We start from the raw sequence: 22,054 nt of genomic DNA, 5'->3' as shown, positions 1-22,054 counted from the left end.
AACCCGATGTGTGCTGTAACTACGAGAGCAGGGAGCCAGCGCTAAGCATTGTGCGCTGCTCCCTGCTCTCTGCACGTGTAGCTGCGTGCACTGGTAACCAAGGTAAATATCGGGTTGGTTACCCGATATTTACCTTAGTTACCAAACGCAGCATCTTCCACGCGGCGCTGGGGGCTGGTCACTGGTTGCTGGTGAGCTCACCAGCAACTCGTGTAGCGACGCTCCAGCGATCCCTGCCAGGTCAGGTTGCTGGTGGGATCGCTGGAGCGTCGCAGTGTGACATCTCACCAGCAACCTCCTAGCAACTTACCAGCGATCCCTATCGTTGTTGGGATCGCTGGTAAGTTGCTTAGTGTGACTGGACCTTTAGTGTAGTTTTGATAAAATCATTGTTTAATCAGCAGCAGATTATCATTACAGGACTACTTGGTGTGCTGGAGGTAGTCCAGCATATTCATGAGCTCTGTATAACTGCTAGATATGCAGCAGAGAAAACATTGATTTTATCAGAATGACAGCAAACAGCTCAGTAAGTGACACATCGCTGGAATCAGGGTCTCTGTCTGTTCATTATGCTGCTCTCAGATGGGGGAGCAAAAATCTGGTGACAGATTCCCTTTAAATGAATATAGCCAGCCATGTAATGATTGGATGATCCAGGTCTGCAGAAGTAGGAGTCTCTGACAGATGCTTTCCATTTCAGCTCACTTTCCAGTTTGGCACCTAGTAGCCGTAGGCAGATCATTAATCTGGATGGTATTAGCCCGAATTAACCAATTGATGCCCATATTATAGTATAATGGAAATTATATGACTGAAGGTGATTGGAAGCTATTGTAGGTCTCATTTTGCATAGGCTAGGGTCGGTCAAAAAACATAAATTGGAACTGTAGGGTAGGGAAGAAAACTATGAGAATAGGAAGAGGACCCTCGGGGTGAATTCACACACGCCTGTTTTTTATTTCTGCAACTGAAAAATAGGTTTCATTCATCTAAACGGAGTTGTTTTGGTGGCAAGTAAATGGACGGGACAGTCGATATCGCTGCTACACACAATGACTGCTGAAAATGTCTTTTATGATTCCCTTTTAATTAAAGCTTCCATGTCAACAGTGAAATACTCACAGGCTCCATGTGTTGAATGTGTACGATGTCTCCGATAACACCTGAATCTATCAACTCCTAAAAATAGGGATAAAAAGGATTAATGAGGTCTACAGAGATGCTACCGACAATCAGCGCTTCTACATCAGCTCTTATAATGAGGACGTTTTACCTTGGGAGACGAATTGGGATGTGAAATCCTCTAACCAAATATTATTCTACTAAATCACTAATGATACATCGCCTTATCAGCCCCCAGGACATGTATTAGTAAGGCATAAGAAACAGGTCCTTTTTTAAACAAAAAAAAGCAGGTCTGTACTAAGCAATTATTGACACGATCAAAGGGGAAAACAGTAAAATACTGTTCATTCTAAAATCAAAAACGTAAATGTCTCCATGGTAACAGACTACAAATGAACCTTCTGTAGTCAGATCCAGCAATCAAAGTTTGTAAATGTCAATTAGTTGGTTAGTTGAGCCGGTCATACTTGTTAGGCCTCTGCCACACTCATGTGAAAATCACGCACGTGCCGCGAGACACGTATTTTCCCTGCGTGTTGCGTTTGGTAAGTACGTGTCTCCGGTACGTGCGGTCCACGTGTGTTTTCCGTGTGCTATCCGCGATAGCACACGGAGAACCGGTCCAAGGTTCTGATCTTCGGCTCCAGCCTCGCCCACTCCCCACTGATGCTGCTTCCGGCCGAGCGGAGATCAGCAGCCGTGACATCCCGCCCACCTCCTTAACATGCTGATAATGAGCGGCGGACGGCAGCAACGGTTTGGAGCGGAAGATTCTGCAGGGCTGAAGGAGGTGAGTATGTGTTTTTTTTTATTTTAAAATAATGACACGTGTTTCTCCGGCGCATGTCACACGGGACCGCATCCACACTACATTCGTATGCTACGGGTGTGCTACGGGTGCGGGCCGTGTGACACCCGTGATGCCGGAGAAAAACAGACGTGTTGGCGTGTGGAACACATGGACACATATAAGTACGGAACGGACACACGTTCCGTTCCAAAATACTTATGTGTGTCTAAACCATTAGGAATCCATAGGTCCACGTGTGTACGTGTCTCCAGGAGGCACGAACATGTGACAGAGGCCTTAGGTGGCTGAAAGATGCTTTGGCCGATCGTTTGCTCTCCATATACAGAGTGCTAGCTTAGCCGGGTGCGCTTGTGAGCTCTATGAGAAAGTCATTGGCAGACATTTTTGGAAGTGACTTATCTCCAGGAGAACAAGGCAATCGGCCGTCCAAAATCAGACATGTCCGGTCAACATTTCCCAAGACAATAAGTTGGCCAGTGTCACCATAAACATTAGAGTGTCGTCAAAGCCCAATGTCATCGACATATTCGATAGACATGAGTCTCATGTGTATGGGAGGGTTTTCGAAATAGAGGTCAAATGTATGGCAATGTAACTCCAGGATCGGTCTACAAAGAGTTTGTAGCCTATTCTCAAGGGGACATATAGGTCTACATGGGAGATGTAGATACTAAACAATAGGATATTTTACATTGAGGGATTCTTAGATGTTCTCCACTTGTTTGAAGGGTTTACAATCAACTTGATGATTGCAAAGTGTGCGCTTACTGGGACCTTGGACCTTCCCCCAAGATCAGCTGGAATGTGTAAGAGTACCGTCACACTAAACGACGTACCAGCGATTCCGACCACGATACGAACTGGTCAAGATCGCTGGTAAGTCGCTGGGAGGTCGCTGGTGAGATGTCACACAGTCAGATCTTACCAACGACGCAGTAACGATAGAGGTCGCAGTAGCGACCTGTATAACGATCTCGGCGGTGATTGGGACCCTGTCACACAGCGTTAAACACAGCGAGCCCAATGACCAAAAAATGAACCAGAGCAGTGTGTAACGAGCAGCGATCTCACAGCAGGGGCCAGATCGCTGCTTAGTGTCACACACAGCGAGATCGCTGATGAGGTCACTGCTGCGTCACAAAAAACGTGACTCAGCAGCAATCTTGCTAGCGATCTCGCTATGTGAGAAGTTTCCCTTAGGAAGCTTGGAGTAAAAGTTCAAACTCCCTGCAGGAGAAACTAAAACCCGTATATACTAGACAATTTTGCGGCATTAAGCGACTGCCAATCAGAAAAATATTAACCGATCGGCAGTTATTTAATAGCCTGTTTACACCAGGTCAACCCAGCTTCAAATGTGCACTGAACGATCATTATTGCATTGTTTGGTGCGCAGAGGCTGCTGTTCTCAGCAGCACAGGTCCTGTTTACACACAACAATGTGCTGCCGAGAATGATTATTTTTTCTGTAAAAGCAAAAGATCCTTTCATCTGAAAAATAAGAGCTTTGCTCCTTCATCAGGTGTCAGCAGCCTGTTTACACCTCCAGATTATTGTGAAACAAGCTTCCTTAGGAATACTTGTGCAAGATAATGTGCATTTACACTGCATGGTTAACACTCGCTCACTTAATACCTGCTCTCTCTTCTGGCCAAGAGATGAAGGTGTCATGGGTGACAGACAGTCATGTGGTTTCTGGCAATAGAAAGTCTCAGCATTTGGCAAAATGCTTCCTGACTTTCTGTTATTTCTGCTGATAGTAATCATTGTACCAGGTAGCTTTCCTACTGGATTTTCATCTATTCCCCTTTAGGACCCAGTGGAGCTCTCCTTCCGTCCAGCTAATGATTATCAGTATTCCCCTTGTGCTTAAATACTCCCATCTTCCCTGGACTTGTGCTGGTGATATTATTCTGTTCATTCACCTCTGGTTGCAAGCAGGTAGCTTGCACTCCTCTGTGGTATCATTGCTGTAACTTTGCTGAACTTCTACCTGAGTCATCTGTGAATAAGTAGTTCATGCATTTTCCCCCAATGTCCTCCTATCTTCTGTAGAGTTTTGTAGGGTTGACAAAGAGCTCATCCCATTCGTCCCCTATTTAGGGTTCAGCACTAGGGATACCTAAGGTCAGGTATCCGGCTTGGCGCATAGGTGCAGAACCTATCTAAGGTGGTGAGGGACCCCAGGGAGCAGCGGTAGGTTTTGTCAGGGGTTACAATCTCCCCCTTCCCTAGACACAGGGTTTTCCTTCCCTTTTGCCAATCATTAGGTACTTCCCCATATCTAGCTTGACAGGAGAGTATGAAAAAGACCCCTCTGATGAGTCAGATTTCCCTCATTGGGTAAAAGATATGTCTAAGCCAGACAACCACTTAATGACTATTTTGAAAATTGCCTATGATTTGTGAAGATAGACATAGCCATCAATCATCACAATACTGTCAGTAATAAGTGAGCAAAGAGATTCACAGGACCCTGCTCACTATGTTAGTAGTCTGTGGCCACCAGGCGGTACCCCTGGGAACCTTTTTGAACCTGCCGGCATTCCTTGGTGCCGCTTCTGATTAGTAGTCAGCCTGTGCTCAGTGAGCGATCTTGTCAAGATGACTCTGGGATAGCAGGGAAAGAGGCCCCTAAGCTGTCCCTAAAGCTAAAGCACCCTATGCTATCCCTAATCGTAGGGATACTCTTGATGGTGGAGAGGCCTGAGTCTCCTTCCTAGCCCTGCTCCTGACCAGTCCTGATCTGATTCCCCCTTCCCCCAGGGAGGGATGGGACAGGAGTGTAATGAAAGACACAGATATAAACAGACATGGGAAAAAACAAAACTCGTCACACAGCGCTCAAACACAAAGATAAAGACGATAGAAGATTCAGGAAAAAACACAAGAAAAGGAAGGACGCTACAAAACAACAGGGGTAAACATCCGGAACAAGCAAATAGCATAATTTTCCCCAGAGAATCTGGGACGCCATACCTCACAGACCAACACAGAAACTATAGCTGGCATGGGTAGAAGATTTCATCCAGCTTAGGCTAAGTTCACATTTCCGCTAAAATGTATCAGTCACAATCCGCTGCTCTTGTAAACAACGGAATCAGTTTAGCGGATTCCGTTGCTCCCATAGACTTGTATGAGCAGCGGATTGTGACTGATGATGCTGAGTTGCACCCTCCGCCCGACTGATCAGTCGTGGAATGACTGACCGCCGGGAGGAACGCAGCATGTAACGTTTTTTGAGCAGCGCGATCCGTCGGATTTCGCTGCGCATGCTCTCTGGCTCCCTGCACACGTCACCAGCTTTGGTTGGTTACCCGATATTTACCCTGGTTACGGTGCAAGTAGCCAGCGCTAAGCGGTGTAGGCCCGTAACCAAGGTAAATATCTGGTAACCAAGGTAAACATCGGGTGCGTGTGCAGGGAGGCCGACACTTCCCCGCCCCCTCCCGCACTCCGCACATGTGTGTACACACACACACACACACACACCTGTCCCCAGCCATGCAGACAAGCACTGCCACTGACACCCTCGTCTGGCCCCGCCCCCCACTCGTCTCTGCCCCCTCCCGCACTCCGCATGTGCACACACACACACACACACACCTGTCCCCAGTCATGCAGACCGCAGCACTGCCACTGACATCCTCAGCGCCTGCCCCCGTCCCCCGATCGGCTCCGCCCCCTCCCGCATTCAGCATGTGTATATACACACACACTCACACTCACCGTCCTGCAGTCCCTGCGGCACTGACGTCCTCAGTGCCACGGCCCCGCTCGGCTTCCCCCCCGAACTCCGCCCCCCGCACACAACGGAATCCGACAAAGAATTCTGTTCTTTGTCATCCGTTGTACAGAGTTGAACAGCGCATCAGTCACATGCGTCAAGCGACGCATGTGACTGATACAAAACAACGGAAATGTGAACTTAGCCTTAAATAGAAGGGGAGCAGATGTGATTGGCCTCCCCACCACATGTGATCGAAGGAACCTAATAAGCAGACTAGCAAAGACTAACTTCTGCTAGCCTGCCTATGATTCAGCACACAACAGGTTGACGCCCGAGTCTGACTTTGTTGATCCCAGACACTAGAGAAACCATCGGGTGGATTCTAAGAATCTGCAATGTCTCAGAGCCCGATGCCGCCATGACAGTTTGTGAAGTTGTGCAAAACTCTGTGTGACAGATCTATTACAGATTGTTCAGTGCACATCATTACCCACTGTAGACTGGCGGTGGCTTAACGTCGCTGGTTGGTTCATGTAATGGAAACCCTAACTTTGCAGAATTTGCGTCATCTATTAGACATTCTGTACATATTTCTGTAGAAATATAACCTCTTGGAAACCTCAACCTTTAAGGCCAAATCTGTATACATAAAGGGATCACCAATAAGTGTATGGTTTCTAGTTACAACAGCCGCTATTGAAATCTATGTGTCTCCATGGTAACAGAATGCAGACAAAACTCCGAGTAATCTAATCCACCAATCCGTACAAATGTACGTTAGTAAGAAGTAAGGACAAATCGACCTAAATATACAGGTTACACCTTCCAAACTACTCCTGGTCAAACCCTGATATCGGAACTGACACAACGCTCAGCTCATAGCAGTGTGCTCACACCTATTGTGGTAGCCTTTATCTCATGTGGAGTTGTATATTTACCATCTACATGACAACTATCTCCAGATCACTAACTGATAGCCCGGTATTTATTAACAGGGAATGTAATTTATAAGCTGCAAAGCTCAAAAGTCATGGAGGACAGATCAGGCCTTAATAGCTCGAAAGTCAAGGAGGATCCTATCAAAATATCCACCCAGTAAGTAATACAAGCAGCTTTATACAGAGCCAGCATTAGGCTATGTGCCCACGGGACATTGTACCCGTGGATATATCCGCAGGCACGTCCGCAGGTTTCCCGCAGCAGCTCTCTGGAATCCGCAGCTATACATTGGTGCGGGATTCCAGCGAAATATCTGCGGAAACCTGCGGACATTCATGCGACTTACCTGCGGAAGTCCCGGCCTCTATCTCCATAGTGGAGGGCCGGGACATCCGCAGGTATTTCCACAGGAATAAATGACATGCAGTTACGTGCGGCTGCAGGACATCCACAGCATATTTCGCAGCCGCACATACCGCAGCATGGGCACAGACACTCCCCATGTCCCATAAAATAATATGGGGTGTGTCTGTACTTGTTAAAACATGCGGATTTTTCTTTAAAATCCAGATAAATCCGCAGGATTTCCGAGGCAAAATCTGCCGGTACATCGTCCCGTGGGTACATAGCCTAAATGTGCATCCATTCACATCAAAGTCTATCTTACAAAAGTGTAAACGACTTATTTGGAGGGACTCTGTAGCTAGACATCCTGGGGTCCATGCTGTACACTCAAGTTTGGTGCAGGACTTGAGAGGGGGAGGGGGGTTCAACATTCGGACTGGGACCGCAATACCTGTTGCTACTTTATGGTAGCGCAAAACAAGTGAATGGGTTCGCTTTGGGATCCTTAAGGTACGTGTCCACGTTCAGGGATCAAAGCGTTTTGGACACAGCATCCTTCAGCTGCATCTAAAAAGCTGTGTTGTACAGTACAAGCACAGTGGATGGGATTTCTAGAAATCTCCTGCCCACTGTGCATGTGCAGCCCACATCATAAACTCTCCGAGCCGCAACAAGCCAATTGTTTGCTGTGGAGTCACAAGTGTCCGCGAGAGACCACAGCGCCGCGAACCCTGATCGTGGGCACGAGCAGCTGCAGTCTCCTACGGAGGAGACTCGTGGCCCTGCAGGTCCAAAATGCAGCGGGTCCTGATCGTGTGCACATACCCTAAAGGCCCCGTCACACGCAGCGATATCGCTAGCGAGCGTACCCGCACCTGTCGTTTGTGCGTCACGGGCAAATCGCTGCCCGTGGTGCAAAATATCGTTCGGAGCCATCACACGTACTTACCTGCCTAGCGACGTCGCTGTGGCCGGCCATCCGCCTCCTTTCTAAGGGGGCGGTTCGTGCGGCGTCACAGCGGCGTCACTAAGCGACCACCCAATAGAAGCGGAGGGGCGGAGATGAGCGGCCGTAACATCCCGCCCACCTCCTTCCTTCCACATTGCCAGCGGGCGCAGGTAAGCTGTAGTTCGTTGTTCCCGAGGTGTCACACGTAGCGATCTGTGCTGCCTCGGGAACGAAAAACAACCTGCGTCCTCAACAATCAACGATTTTTTGAAAATGAACAACGTATCAACGATGGACGATTTGGTGAGTATTTTCCATCGTTAACGGTCGCTCGTTGGTGTCACACGCAACGACGTCACCAACAATGCCAGATGTGCGTCACAGAATCCGTGACCCCGGCGATATATCGTTAGATACGTCGTTGCGAGTGACGGGGCCTTTACTGTAATAACCTAGTGAAAAAAATCTCTGACATGGTTGGACGTCTTACAACTTGCTTGTTACGGTCACAATACCCTTGGGAGGGGGTTGTGACGACATGGACTCTCATGGGTTAAAGTTTCTTAAAATCAAGCCAGACAGCATGATAGATTGTCTATAGAGGGGGGGGGGGAGAGAAGTCCCTCATTTTTTTTACAAGACCCTTGTTGACTCAATGTAATTGTGTTGGCCACTGAAAGCCAAAAGTATTGCTCTCCAGACTTTTCCAGTAATCATTGTATTGTAGTTGTGTATTGATAATGTAATTACCTTAGTAGCCATTGTTTAGTCGGTGACTTGCCGACTCCATGTAGATATACTGAGTCTTTCTATGCACATCATTTAAATGAACATTATCCATGCAGCTTGAAATTCATCCAATGGGTGAAGTAATCTTGTCCAACCAATCGATGAGGACGCAGTGTAACCTAAGGGAAGGTTATGGCTATAAAAGGGACTTCTTTAAGCCACCAGGGTTGATGAAGGTTGATGGATCCAGTCTAAGCTCTTTGGAGCTGACTAGAGGATCAGGATATCTTATGGCTTGAATCTAGGGACTCCGGATCCGGTTGGAGACCATATCCACAGCCTAGGGATTTCGACTCCGGCTGCCAGGATTGTAACATCATACCAGGACTACCTAAGGAGGACACTCAGGTTGGGACAGTTCAGTCACCTGTTACAGACTTTGCAGACCTCAGACAGCTTGGAACCTGTGAGGCATGGACATTCTAAATCCCTGGTGAGCCAGCGGAAGGGTGAGACTCTGTTGCCTGTTACATTTGTGTGTTTTGCTGGTTATGTGTTATGTGTCGTTAATTGTTTGGGGATCCAATAAAGTCTAATTATTGTGGTTCCCTCAGCCTGTGTTGTCTAAGTAGTGTTCTGCCCATGGTTAAGGAGGCCGGCGTTCAGTTGGGATGAGCCCTGAGCCATGCTGTCTTTCTAAAGGCGGCGGGTTTTAGTGGACGAGAGCACCCACTGAGCCCCGTGTCTCCACAGGGGTCACAATGCGACTCCATTTACTTGTATGCAGCAGAAACAACTAGAAAACTTTGCTCAAGCTAGATGTGTCACAGCCAAAGTCACCGCATAGCCCAAGCCTCAAAGAAGCCATACTCTGGAAATTCAGACTCTGGTGAACCTATGATTCAGTGATGTTGATATGATTCATTCAGCAGACAGCTGTCTCTTACGACTCCCCCATACCCAGGAGCGCTCTGGTCAGTCGAGCGTCCATGTGTTTTTAATGGGAGACAGAAGAAAACCGCTGCCAGACAAAACCAAAAAGAATCAGGTAATAGAAGCAAAACAGGCAATGGAAGATCCAGCTCCAGAAGTTAAATAATAGGATAAAATTGCCCTTCCTTTCATCCTCAATAAAATCACATGGTGAATCCAAAAATTTAAAAGGATAGTGAAACACATTACCTACACGTTTTAAACCCCAACGGGTTCTTACAGGGAACCAACCAGCAGGATTTTCACAGATAAAGTAAAGCTGGCGCTGGGATGCTGAATGTAAGCAGAGCTTTTGTACAGAGAATGGAGGTTTTATTTCAGAAATATGTGCAAGTAAAGTTCCAGCAATACACTGCTATTTGATTGACAGGTGCAACAGGGGCGGGAATATGTGGATCAGGTCTTCCCATCTATTCCCGCACCTGTCTGTCTGCCTGCGCCGGAATTAACATCTATGACAGCGACAGGGGGAGGAAGGCCAGGCAGGCAGACAGGGGCGGGAATACATAGCAAGACTCAACCCACATATTCCTTTCCTGTTGCACCTGTCAATCAAATAGCAGTGCATTGCTGGAACTTTACTTGCACATATTTCTGAAATAAAACCTCCAATCTCAGAACAAAATGTTTGCTTACATTCAGCATCCTAGCACCAGTATAGCACCTGCTTTATTTTATGTATGAAAATCCTGCTGGTTGGTTCCCTTTAATCATGGCTATGATTAAGGCTATGTGCCCACGGGCGCTCGTACCTGCGGATGTATCCGCTGGTACGAGCGCATGTTTCCCGCAGCTGCCCGCCACCGTCTGCAGCTATTTTTAGCTGCGAGATTACAGCGGAATAGCTGCGGGAAACATGCGGACATTCATGCGGCTTACCTGTGGATGTCCCGGCCTCTATCTCCATAGCGGAGGGCCGGGACATCCGCAGGTAATTCCGCATGAATAATTGACATGCAATTATACATGCGGATGCCTACATCCGCAGCATGTTCGGCAGCCGCACGGCAGCGTGGACACAGCACTCCCCATGTCCCATAGGATAGCATGGGGAGTGACTGTACATGCTAAAACCTGTGGATTTATCTGGAAAATCCAGAAAAATCCGCAGGTTTTCCGCAGTAAAATCCACACAAACAAGCTCCCGTGGGCACATAGCCTAAGGATCCATTGGGGTTCAAAACACATGGGAAATATGACTCCCTGTCCTTTTAATATTATTTTGATTCACCACATGTATTTTTTAAAGATTAAATAAAGTGCAATTTTGTCCTATTATTTAAACTTATCTGTTCTCTTCTATTGCCGCTTGTGGGACCTGGCCGACATATTCGTGCATCAAATTCACTGAATATCGCATGACCAACAAAACTCATGAAACTGATCCTTTTTTCACTTTTTCTTAAAAGAACCAGTTAAGATTCCAAGGATCCGAATCTTCTCTTCCCCGTCATCATCTGTCAAGGGAGAGTCAGGAGATCCCATACATATCAGGCCTCTTTCATACCTCCATGCATTAAACACACATGTATGACGGTCAGTGTTGCAGGTCTGTAGGTTTGTCCGTATGTCTCTGTGTGTGTTCTCTGTTCGTGTGACATCCGGATAGCACATGGACAGCATGAATTTGTATACTTACCTGTCTGCGGTGCTGTTGTCATACTTGGTTCCGTGTCTACAGTCAGTACAGTGAATATTCATGAGGCATAATGAGCGGGACCCGGAAGCAACAGCAGTGCCAAAGATAGGCAAGTATAAAAATGTATCTAATTTCAGTGAATGGGTGTCCTCCGGTACGTGTCACACTACTGTCACATGGATCACACCAATGTGACATCCGTGCTGCTGACCAAAAATGTATATGATTTTAATCGGTCTACTACGGGTATCCAAGTCTCCGGTACGTGTGGAAATCGACACCACATGTACCGGATAGATGGTCCCGCCAACATTAGAGGATGCGGCCGACTTCCATCTATTAAATATCTGGGCCTTAAGTGCCTTAGAGTGGCATAGATTTTTGCCAGTTCCCCTTTCTAATAATGTGGCCTAATCACACATCTACCTGGAGACCACGGCCACGTTTGTAATTTAATGAGAAATGAGGATAAAGGTTGCAATATGTTGTATAGAATTCTGGTGAACCTTTGAAAAAGTTAAAATTTATGCCCAAAACAACATAAGCATTTTCCTAAACATGGACTGATATCCAAATGTAATGAAAATGATAAAGGAGAAAGTTACCCTGATTTTCCTGGAAACAGGATGATATCGCATGACATGTCCCACAGCGAGTATGATGCCATTTTCTTTGCAGGCATTGACTATTTCACAGCAGTCTTCAGGGGTCACCTAATAAGAAACAAGAAAGAAAAGTGAAGATGTAATTGTATTATCTGAACTTTATGCAATAAGAAAATCCCGATAAGGACACGAGAGCCCCCTAGTGCATAGTGATGGCATGAAGTTTGGCGCATGCGTGCTAGGGAACACAGCAAACGCCACCGAGCAATGCCAGGCGTCACTTGTGGAGAGCGTGCCACAAATGTGAGCTTTTAACACGAATTCCTTTTTTTTGGGCTTCTTTCTACCCCCAAACTATCCCAGTTCTACAAACCAAAGTTATATATATACACATCATGGCTGAGTTTCCCAACCACTGGTTTGGAAGAAAGATCTGGCTTTTCAGTTGCTGATGGCTACAGAACCACTCAGTTTATTGACATCAAAGTGTTAATGAAACTTTGTGATTGACAGTCTTCTGTGGCGCCCCTGAATACATCAGGGTGCCACAGGGAACTGCATCCTGTTCCCTCAGGATGCAGGACCTACCCCCCCCCCATGGTTCCAAGTTCCCAGAAACCGGTGTCACCTCCATCAGCACCACAAATCCCAATCAACACCACATCATGACGTGTCAGACACCAGTAAATTGGTCCAGCTGGTAAAGGGCCACCCACCTAGGGGTTAGGCAGACTGGTGGGAGGGAGGAAGAACAGAGTAGTGAGAGCCCTCACTCAAAGTGTGAGGAGCTGGAGTGTTTGCTCCCGTGGAGCTAGACCGAGGTTGGGTCGCAGACAGTGGTCCGGGACCAAAGGAGTCGGGGACCGGTAGCAGTGACATTGGATAAGCGTGCGACGGACATAGTCTTGGAGGACGGTCAGAACCAGAAAACCCAAAAGAACTGACTGGAACTGAGCACTACGGGGTACAGGACCCTAAGTCAGGAGCAAATTCAACATCCTGGAAATTAACCTGCAGAGGAAGGGGACCTTCAGTGACCTTCCCAGAAAGCTCAGAGACTTAGGGCATCAGTACACCGCAGGGGACAGGGTTTTCCAAAGAAAGCAACCCATTAAAGTCCCAAGTGCCTGCCCTTGGGAGCACATCTTCGCCTAAAAACTGAAAAGCGGGACCTTATAGTTTCAAGCTATAGGGACCCACACGGACACGAAACTGTGCACGGAGGTAGGCTCCGGATTACCATGTGATGGTACCGGGTACTTGGATGGGCTTTGCGCAGCGGCAGCGGCACTCAGAAACTTTGGTTTACCTACAGCGTGTGTGTCTCCTTTATAATCCTTATCCAGCACCACGACTACCCACAGTGAGTACCCTGGTCCCCTGCACCCTGCGCTCCCAAATAATCACCAACACCCCTGAGCCCGGGGCCTTCCCTACCTGTGGAGGGACTGACATCAGGCTGCTTAATTCCATCAGCCCCGGTACTCCTTACAGCAGCGTCGGTACTTCCATTACCGCAAGCCACAGGTGGCGTCACAAACTTCTCCCCTGTAAATACCCCCTTTTACGGATCAAGGTGTCTGCCAAGCCGGATCCAGAAGACCACCTCGAGCCACGATCCCGGATCCGAGCAGCCCGACTAACACCAGGGTAGTACACTGCCCTATATGACTGTGCCTGCAGAGATAGCGGTCAGTCACTAGTAGGACCACCCTCTGGACTCCTGCACATACAGACACCAGGGATTTCAATGAATAAAATACAAGTTATACTGAATTTTTCTAACAAACCTATTTTTATGCACCTGTCCTGGCTAGTTTATGGTCTCTGCTCATTTCCCCTATGGCTGCTGCCCTTTGTTGTGCTCCACATCAAACTTTGTGAGTTGACTCTGACATAATTGTCCTAGGCCTTCTGGATTAACCCATAACAAGCTGTTAATGGATTCTGTACATATTGCGCATTCATCCTTATGAAACACCAGTGGTTCCTCTAAGTGCTGCTTTTGACTTGCCATTTCCCAATGATCTGTCCTCCTGGCCCTGTAGTTCCCAGCATATTCAATTTTTTGCTCACCCGTGTGCCTTCGCGCCGACTATGCCAAAGCTCTGTGTGCAAGTGTCCACCCTAATCTGTGGCTCCGTGAGTCCACCTCACGAGGCGAGCCCAACACATATACATCTTTCTGCTCTATACTGTGTTGTCTACATGTACAACATCACAGGGACCCTTAGGCTACGTGCATATGCTGCAGATTTGGTGCAGAAATTTTCTGCACGCTGTGGCAAAAAAAAACGCGTCAAAATCGGATGCAGTTTTGACTCTGGTTTGATGCGATTTTGGTGCAGTTTTTGATGCAGTTTTCTCGGCCATCAAGAAAGTCAATGAACTGAAGACAATGGGTGGAAATGCGCTGCTAAACCTGACCAATAATTGACATACTGCAGATTTTTTCTGCATCAAAATCTGCACCAAAACCGCATGGAAAAAAAATACACCATGTGCACAGCAAATCTAGAATCCCATAGACTTTACTGCCTTCAGGGGAGCTATGCAGATTATGATGCATATTTAAAAAAAACTGCATCAAAAACTGTGTAAAAAACCGCAGCGTGTGCACAGGGCCTTAGGGTCTCATTCAGAAATCAGGACGCAAAAAACGGACCGAGTGTCATCATTGTTTGGTCAGTTTTTACTATCAATTTTTCATCAGTAATTTTCACACATGAAAAAACAAATAAATAAATGACAACGCTTCTCCTACCCACTACACGTTATCCACGGACAGCACAAGGACTGTGCACTGATGCCATCCTTCTGCTGTCTGTGATACTCACTAACCCATAGACTTCTATGGTTAACTTTAATCCGTGATATAAAATACTGTTAGCAAAAAACAAAGACATGTGAATAGCACCATAGATAATGATAGGTATGTGTTCTGTTATTATTATTTATTATTATATAGCGTCATTATTCCATGGCACTTTACATGTGAAAAAGGGGCATACATAGACAAGTATAATAATCATGAAGAATTCTAGGCACAGACAGGTATTGGAGGAGAGAGGACCCTGCCCATGAGGGCTCACAATCTACAGGAGGAGAAAGGACCCTGTCCGCGAGGGCTCACAATCTACAGGAGGAGAGAGGACCCTGCCCGCGAGGGCTCACAGTCTACAGGAGGAGAGAGGACCCTGCCCGTGAGGGCTCAGAGTCTACAGGGATGGGTAAGGATACAGTAGGTGAGGGTAGAGCTGCTCGTGTGGTGGTACAGTGGACTGAGGGTTACTGCAGTTTGTAGGCTTGTCAGAAGAGATGGTTCTTCAGGTTCCTTTTCAGGGTTTCCAAGGTAGGTGAGATTCTGATATGTTGTGGCAGAGTATTCCAGAGTATGGAGGAGGCACGGGAGAATTCTTGCATGCAGTTGACAGAAGAGGAGATAAGAGGGGAGGAGAGAAGAAGATCTTATGAAGACTGGAGGTTGCGTGTAGGTAAGTACCAGGAGACTTGATCACAGATGTATGGGGGAGACATATTGCGGGTGGCCTTGTATGTCATGGTTTGTTTTTGGGCAATGGGAAGCCAGTGATGAGATTGGTAGAGAGGAGAGGCTGGGGAATAGCGGGGAGAGAGGTAGATTAGTTGGGCAGAAGAATTTAGAATAGATTGTAGGGGTGCGAGACTGTTAGATGAAAGGCCACAAAACAGGAGGTTGCAGTAATCCAGGCAGGAGATGATGAGGGCACGCACTAGTGTTTTTGCAGTTTCTTGGACAAGGAATGTACAGATCCAGGAAATATTTTTGAGTTGGAGTTGGCAGGAGCTGGAAAGGGGTTGGATATGTGACTTGAAGAAGAGAGCAGTCTGAATGAGGCTCAAAGGCTAAAGGAAAAGCCACACGACAACTAAGGGCGGTTTGAAAAAGACCCATAGCAAATCAAAACATTGCACTTATTTACTCATGGAAGAATAAAAGGATTTATTTGGAGTTCTTCACCTATGGCTAGACGTCTCTTTTCTATGCAACTAAGGGCGGTTTGTCACCAAAAATGCGTCAGGAACTCGAAAACCTTTAAGCAGGTAATATCATCCTAAACATTCCAGAAAGAAAAGTGATTTTAAGCAATGCAGATGTGCCAGTTCTCTTCCACTTTTTTATGTCGTCAAGGGAAAGTGAAAGAACCGCAGGCTTTGGACCTGTAGCATCTGCACTTACTAAATGCGCAATAAAAATGGGCAGTCATATAAAGCGTTTACTTGTTTTGTCTGTGAACCAATGATAAAGCAAAATGCAATCAAGAATAATTTATTTTTGGTGGAGTTGCCCTTTAAGATTTTTGTTACCTCCCGTATGTTTAATTCAGAAGTCAGTTTCTTCCCTTTTGGTAAAAAGAGGAAAGGTATAAATCAGGCAGATTCTATTGATTTAGCACAATGCTCTTTCAGGACTAAATTTTACTTGTCCAATCCGTATGAATAGACGATGGCGACTACAATAGCTCCACTGTATACTGCGCACGCAGCACTGCACAGCATTAATCGTCCATCTGTTGTTTGTACTATTTAGTTAATTAGTGGAAATCTCACAACAAAACGCAGCAGAACGACTTTTCAACTTATGTTAAAGCAATGATCCCTGGTGATGGCTGGTGCTGACGTTCCCACTCCCGTAGTATGACGGGTCTACTTTGTAAGTGTCTGCGGTACAGATACATAAGGCTTCTGGTTTACTTATATCTCCAATTTCGTGCACGAAACATGCAGAGAGGTTTTCTTGTCCGGTTCTGTACAAATCCAACTGATAAATGTGAAATGCTCCATGAAATCCAGAGTGTACTGATGTACTCGCCACCCGAGGCATCAGACAGTGTCCAAATACTTTCATACCATGTCAAGGAATGTAAGTTTCCTTTTCTTATATTAAAGGGGTTGTACATTACCAAAAGGGGAATGCTCAACTTTGGAATTAGCTGACCCCCCATCTATCAAGAGAACTGGGCTCTTGCGCATGATCGACTTTTGCTCCATACACATAGGGCTCTTCGAATCCAGAGCAAACAGAAAGTTATCCCTTATCTGATTGATAGAGTATGATTTCCAAACTTAAGACAAACCCTTTAAGATAGCCATACACGAGACAGCTGTCAGTTAAACAGCTATTCAGCTTACAGCTATTTTCTGCTCTCCCAGCAGGGCACTTGTACGGCTGCCGTCCCTGCAGGGATGCAGACTTACTCACGACCTGGCCGAGTTGCATTCTTCCCCACTGTACTGCGGCCGTCCACGTGTGCTCCTGATCGCTCCTCCCGCTGCATGCTGCACAGGTTCTCTGGGAATGCGCTTAGGGCGCGCACACGCACTCCATCACTCCTCTTAAAGGGTCGGTGTGCCATTTCATGGAATTGCCTCTCAGCCTATGGCTGAGAGGCACTATGTATTTAAGGCAACCTCCCATTAGGGGAGGTGCCTGCGCAACATCCTTAGTTAGACTTCCAGTCTGCTAGCTAGTTGTCAGGTCCCGTTATCCCTGTATCTGTCTTCCATGCCTATCTGTCTTTGCCATGCTCCCCATACCTGTGTGTACCCACCTTCCTGTCTGCCTCAGCCCATCCCAACTGTACCGGCCTGCCCCTGTGTCTGTACCTGAGTCCATCTCCTGTCTGGGGGTCAGCTGCCACAGTCCTGGTCACTGCCTTCGGAGTGGTACCTGGCGTCTGCCTCACGGTGGGCGCATAGTCAAGTCCCTCCCACTAAAACGTAATCTGGGGTCCACCATGTGGTCTAGTGGGTCCACTCTTGCTCGCCCCCTCAACAACAGCAGGGGAGAACGTTACAGCATTTATATGTTTTAAATGGGCAGAGAGAAGAAAGATGCTGCCAAACAGCTCTGGCAGCAGCTTATTCCCCCTGAAAACAATATAATTGGGTGCTGAAATTTCAACTGTTTGGTACTGCCAAAATCAGCTGACTTTTATGTTATAAAAGCTTATATAATCTTATATAAGCTAAGCTGAGCGGCAAAACAGCCACGGCATGGTGTACGACGTTGTGGTGTCCTGACTCCACACACTTAAGGTGTCTTTACACGTGGACGATATTGCTAGCAATTGCTAGTGATATCGAGCGTGTAAGCACCCGCCCCCGTCGTGCAAGCGAAATCGTGTGATCGCTGCCGCAGCGAACATTATCGCTACGGCAGCATCACACGCACTTACCTGGTCGGCAGTGTCGCTGTGACTGCCGAACAATCCCTCCCTCAAGGGGGAGGGACGTTCGGCATCAAAGCGACGTCACCGCGACGTCACTAAGCGGCCGGCCAATCAAAGCGGAGGGGCGGAGCTGAGCGTGATGTAAACATCCCGCCCACCTCTTCCTTCCGCATTGTGGCCGGCGGCAGGTAGGGAGACGTTCCTCGCTCCTGCGGTGTCACACACAGCGATGTGTGCTGCCTCAGGAGCGACGAACCACAACGAAAAACAACCCTTACCGATTTTTGAGTTTGGGACGACCTCTCCATGGTGAACGATTGTCACCATTTTTGAGGTCGCTGGTCAGTGTCACACGCTGCAATATCGTTAATGACATCGGATGTGCGTCACTAACAACGTGACCCCGACGATAAAACATTAACGATATCGTAGCGTGTAAAGCCCCCTTTAGTTTTGGTCGTTGCTGCTAACAGCTGATCGGTGAAGAAGTCAGATGTTGGACCCCTACTTTCCTGGTAATGATAGCCTATGCTAAGGATAGATCCCAAATCATTTAAATCCAGTGCTGGAAGTTCAACATTTTATTTTTTTATTGATTAAAAAAAATATTACAGTGAATGAAATTTAGGTCACCAATATCAAAGTCCAATACATTGCAATAAGTCTCAGGAGCTGAGGTCGCATCTTTCCCTTTTTTTGTTGAGGCAGATGGTGGCTGAATAACAGAGCCATCATCTGTCTAAAAAAAAAACCAGTACAGAAAATGTGTAGATATTGTATAAAATCACTTACAGCCATGGGTTTTTCCAAAAGAATATGATATCCTTTCTTTGCAAATGCTATCGCTGGTTCCTAAAAACAGACAATTGAGATAAAAAAAATTAAATATATGTACAAAACATATGGGCATATGTTTGAAAGAGATACAATATCTACTGCAGATCATAAGGCCGGTTTGTGACACTTTTGGCTCTTGTAAGAAAAAAAAAATATAATAAAAAACAGAAGCGGCTCATATGTAGTCTCTTTAAAAAAAAGGTCTCCAAATCTATAAAAAAAAAAAAAAAAAAAAAAAAAAAGGGCACAGTCAGAGAAGTGCCCTGACACATTCATACCAGCAACTGGTGAAAACACCGACCACAACCTCAAATCTCCTTTGATGTTACAGGAGTTTACAGAGTTTGTACATCAAAAGCCTATTATTAGTACAGTATATCAACAGGACAAAGTACTAGTGACAGCACTCGCTGGGAAAGGCCGGTGTCGTGCGGTGTTCAGCATTGCACTCTCTGGGTGTTATGGCGGCGTCGGACTCTGTTCACATTGCAGAGTCCGACAAACACCCTGAGATTCTTTAGTTGCACAACCTGTCATGGACGTCGGCTGGTTCTGGCTTCACTGCTCTCCAGTACAGCGGGAGTTAATTCCTGCTGGCTTGTGATCATCTGTTGGGAGTTCAGGCTGCTGATTACAATCCTCAGCCGCATCCACGCTTTATAAGGTATTGAATTCAGGGGCTGAGTGCCGGATATAGCTTCTGCTTCCTCAGTTCCTCTGGTTGTCCAGTCCTATGGTGATCTACAAGTTGTGGTTCTGCGTGGTGTGTGAGTTCTCGAGTTGTGCATTTATTTCCTACGCCTTTTTGTGTTACTCCCCAGTTCACTGTCTATCCTTTGTGTTTGAGTGCAGTGTGTGTGAGTTTTCGTTTACCCTTGTCTGTGCCTATTTTTGGGGTTTTCATTACTGGGTTTCCGACCCGCTCCCTGGCTGGGGGAGGAGTAAGTATCAGGGCTTGTACAGGAGACAGGGTCATGCTAGGGGCTCGAACCTGGCTACCATCAAATCTACCTTCGAGAGAAGGGACAGCGCAGGGGCCCCAGTCTAAGGCCAGAGTCACTTGTGAGTGCTTCGCGCGAGTCTCACATCGCATGACCTGGCACTCTCCTTACAGGTGCAGGTCGGTTGCATGTATCTCTATTCACCTTAGACGCTCCTGTCCGGAGAGTGTCAGGTCGTGCCGGGTGATGTGATGCGAGACGCACGTGAGGCACTCACAATGTGACTCTGGCCTTGGGGGTACTTTGCACACTACGACATCGCTAGCCGATGCGTGCGATGCTGAGCGCGATAGTACCCGCCCCCATCGCAGCTGCAATATCGCTACGGCAGATTCACATGCACTTACCTGCCCTGCGACGTCGCTCTGGCCGGCGAACCGCCTCCTTCCTAAGGGGGCGGGCCGTGCGGCGTCACAGCGACGTCACATGGCAGGCGGCCAATAGAAGCAGGGGGGCGGAGATAAGCGGGACGTAAACATCCCACCCACCTGCTTCCTTCCTCATTGCTGGTGGAGGCAGGTAGGAGATGTTCCTCGCTCCTGCGGCTTCACACACAGCGATGTGTGCTACCGCAGGAACGAGGAACAACATCGTAACATCGATCCTTCCGAAATTATGGAAATGACCGATGCTACACCGATCATACGATTTCGATGCTATTGCGCTCGTTAATCGTAGTAAAAAGGATTCACATACTCCGATGTCGAGAGCGACGCCGGATGTGCGTCACTTTCGATTTCACCCCACCGACATCGCACCTGAAATGTCGTAGTGTGCAAAGTACCCCTTAGCGTCAGCCTAGGAGCCCCCGTTCCATCGGTACATACCCTGTGAAACTGGGGTACTTCATGGCGTATGTCTATGTCTGGTACTGCAGTTAATAGATACCAATGCACTACCCTCCGAAAAGATCATCAATGTAACCCTCTTTAGGGTACGTTCCCACATTGACTTTTTGAGATTTTCTGCACCTATTATATAAATTACCGTAGGTTTCTTCTGCTTTTTCTTTATATTTTTAGTGCATTTTTTACCTGTATTTTTTTTTTGTTTTTGATGCCGCACTTTTGTCTCTTTTTGGCGCATTGCGTTTTAATAAATCTGCTTTGTTTTGATACTTTCCATTATTTGGCTTCCACAAAACTTTGCGGAGAAAAAGGCTGAGCATGTCACACCGCATCCAATTAGTGTAATTGCATGTATAAGGACAAAACCAGAGATAACCACGGTACATGCACTGACAAAACCAGGAGATATTCCTTACAGAATATCATTATGATTACACTGCAGAACGCAAACGATAACCCAGCTAATTAATAATTCTATTACTGTGGAAAATTACAATTGATAAACAGGTTATTTACCTTTTTGATAACGTTTTAAAACAATGACTTACAAAAAATGTAAAATAATATATTGTTACATGGAACATCACTATAATAAAAAAAAACCTATAAAATGCAATAAAATCCCAACACACAAAACCGATGCATGTGACGGCAGCTTTGGAACCACAATGGCTGCTCGGGGGTCTGCGCTGCAGGTGCAGGGTTGGGGGTTGTCGAATACATTTGCGTGCCATCTGGTTGGCATTTCACAACAAGAGATGTATTAAGGTCACCATGGGAGATGAGAGATATGAAAGAGAATTTGGCCTACGGCAGATGCTCATGGTGCACCCAGTGAGGGATGCAGGAAGGAGTGCAGGGACCTCATTACAGTCCCTCCTCGCACCTGCCGTACCGTCATGACTAATAAGGGAGCCTGCATTTCTGAACATATACCTTATGTAGTCTGTCCGGGGTTGCGATTATCACCGCATCTGCAAATTTCTCCAGTTTTGCAGCTTCTCTCCAGTCTGCAAAAAAACCAAAACCTTTTATTAGTTTGACTCTTTGATACATGTTAGTCTAAAAAGTGTGCAAAAAGAAGCAGGATGCAAGAGTACAGTCTAGAACTGATTTCACATATCCGCCGGTCCGAGTATGAACCGTGATTGATTTATGGACCGGCCATGCTTTTCTTGACCCAAACGCAGCAACCTGTGCACTCGCATTGTGAATATTGTACAGCATGTGCGAAACCAGTCGATAGGGCTCATTCAGACATGAGAGTTTTTGAGCCATGTGTGCAGGG

General features: G+C 46.8%; 1 protein-coding gene across 1 annotated transcript in view; it reads right to left on the bottom strand.

Annotated features, from left to right (window-relative positions):
* The window catches only part of LOC142255977 (putative oxidoreductase YteT), a 198,269-nt gene that overhangs the window by 102,102 nt on the left and 74,113 nt on the right, over positions 1-22,054 (bottom strand). Inside the window, exons 5-8 of the mRNA XM_075327445.1 lie at positions 21,703-21,776; positions 18,873-18,932; positions 11,869-11,976; positions 1,126-1,182 (exon numbers count right to left, since the gene is read on the bottom strand). Coding sequence (XP_075183560.1) covers positions 1,126-1,182; positions 11,869-11,976; positions 18,873-18,932; positions 21,703-21,776 — 299 coding nt within the window. The remainder of the gene's footprint in view (positions 1-1,125; positions 1,183-11,868; positions 11,977-18,872; positions 18,933-21,702; positions 21,777-22,054) is intronic.

The sequence above is a fragment of the Anomaloglossus baeobatrachus genome, chromosome 11 (assembly GCF_048569485.1).
Source record: "Anomaloglossus baeobatrachus isolate aAnoBae1 chromosome 11, aAnoBae1.hap1, whole genome shotgun sequence".
In the NCBI taxonomy this organism is placed as follows: Eukaryota; Metazoa; Chordata; class Amphibia; order Anura; family Aromobatidae; genus Anomaloglossus; species Anomaloglossus baeobatrachus.
This window is presented reverse-complemented; position numbering and strand designations above follow the sequence as displayed.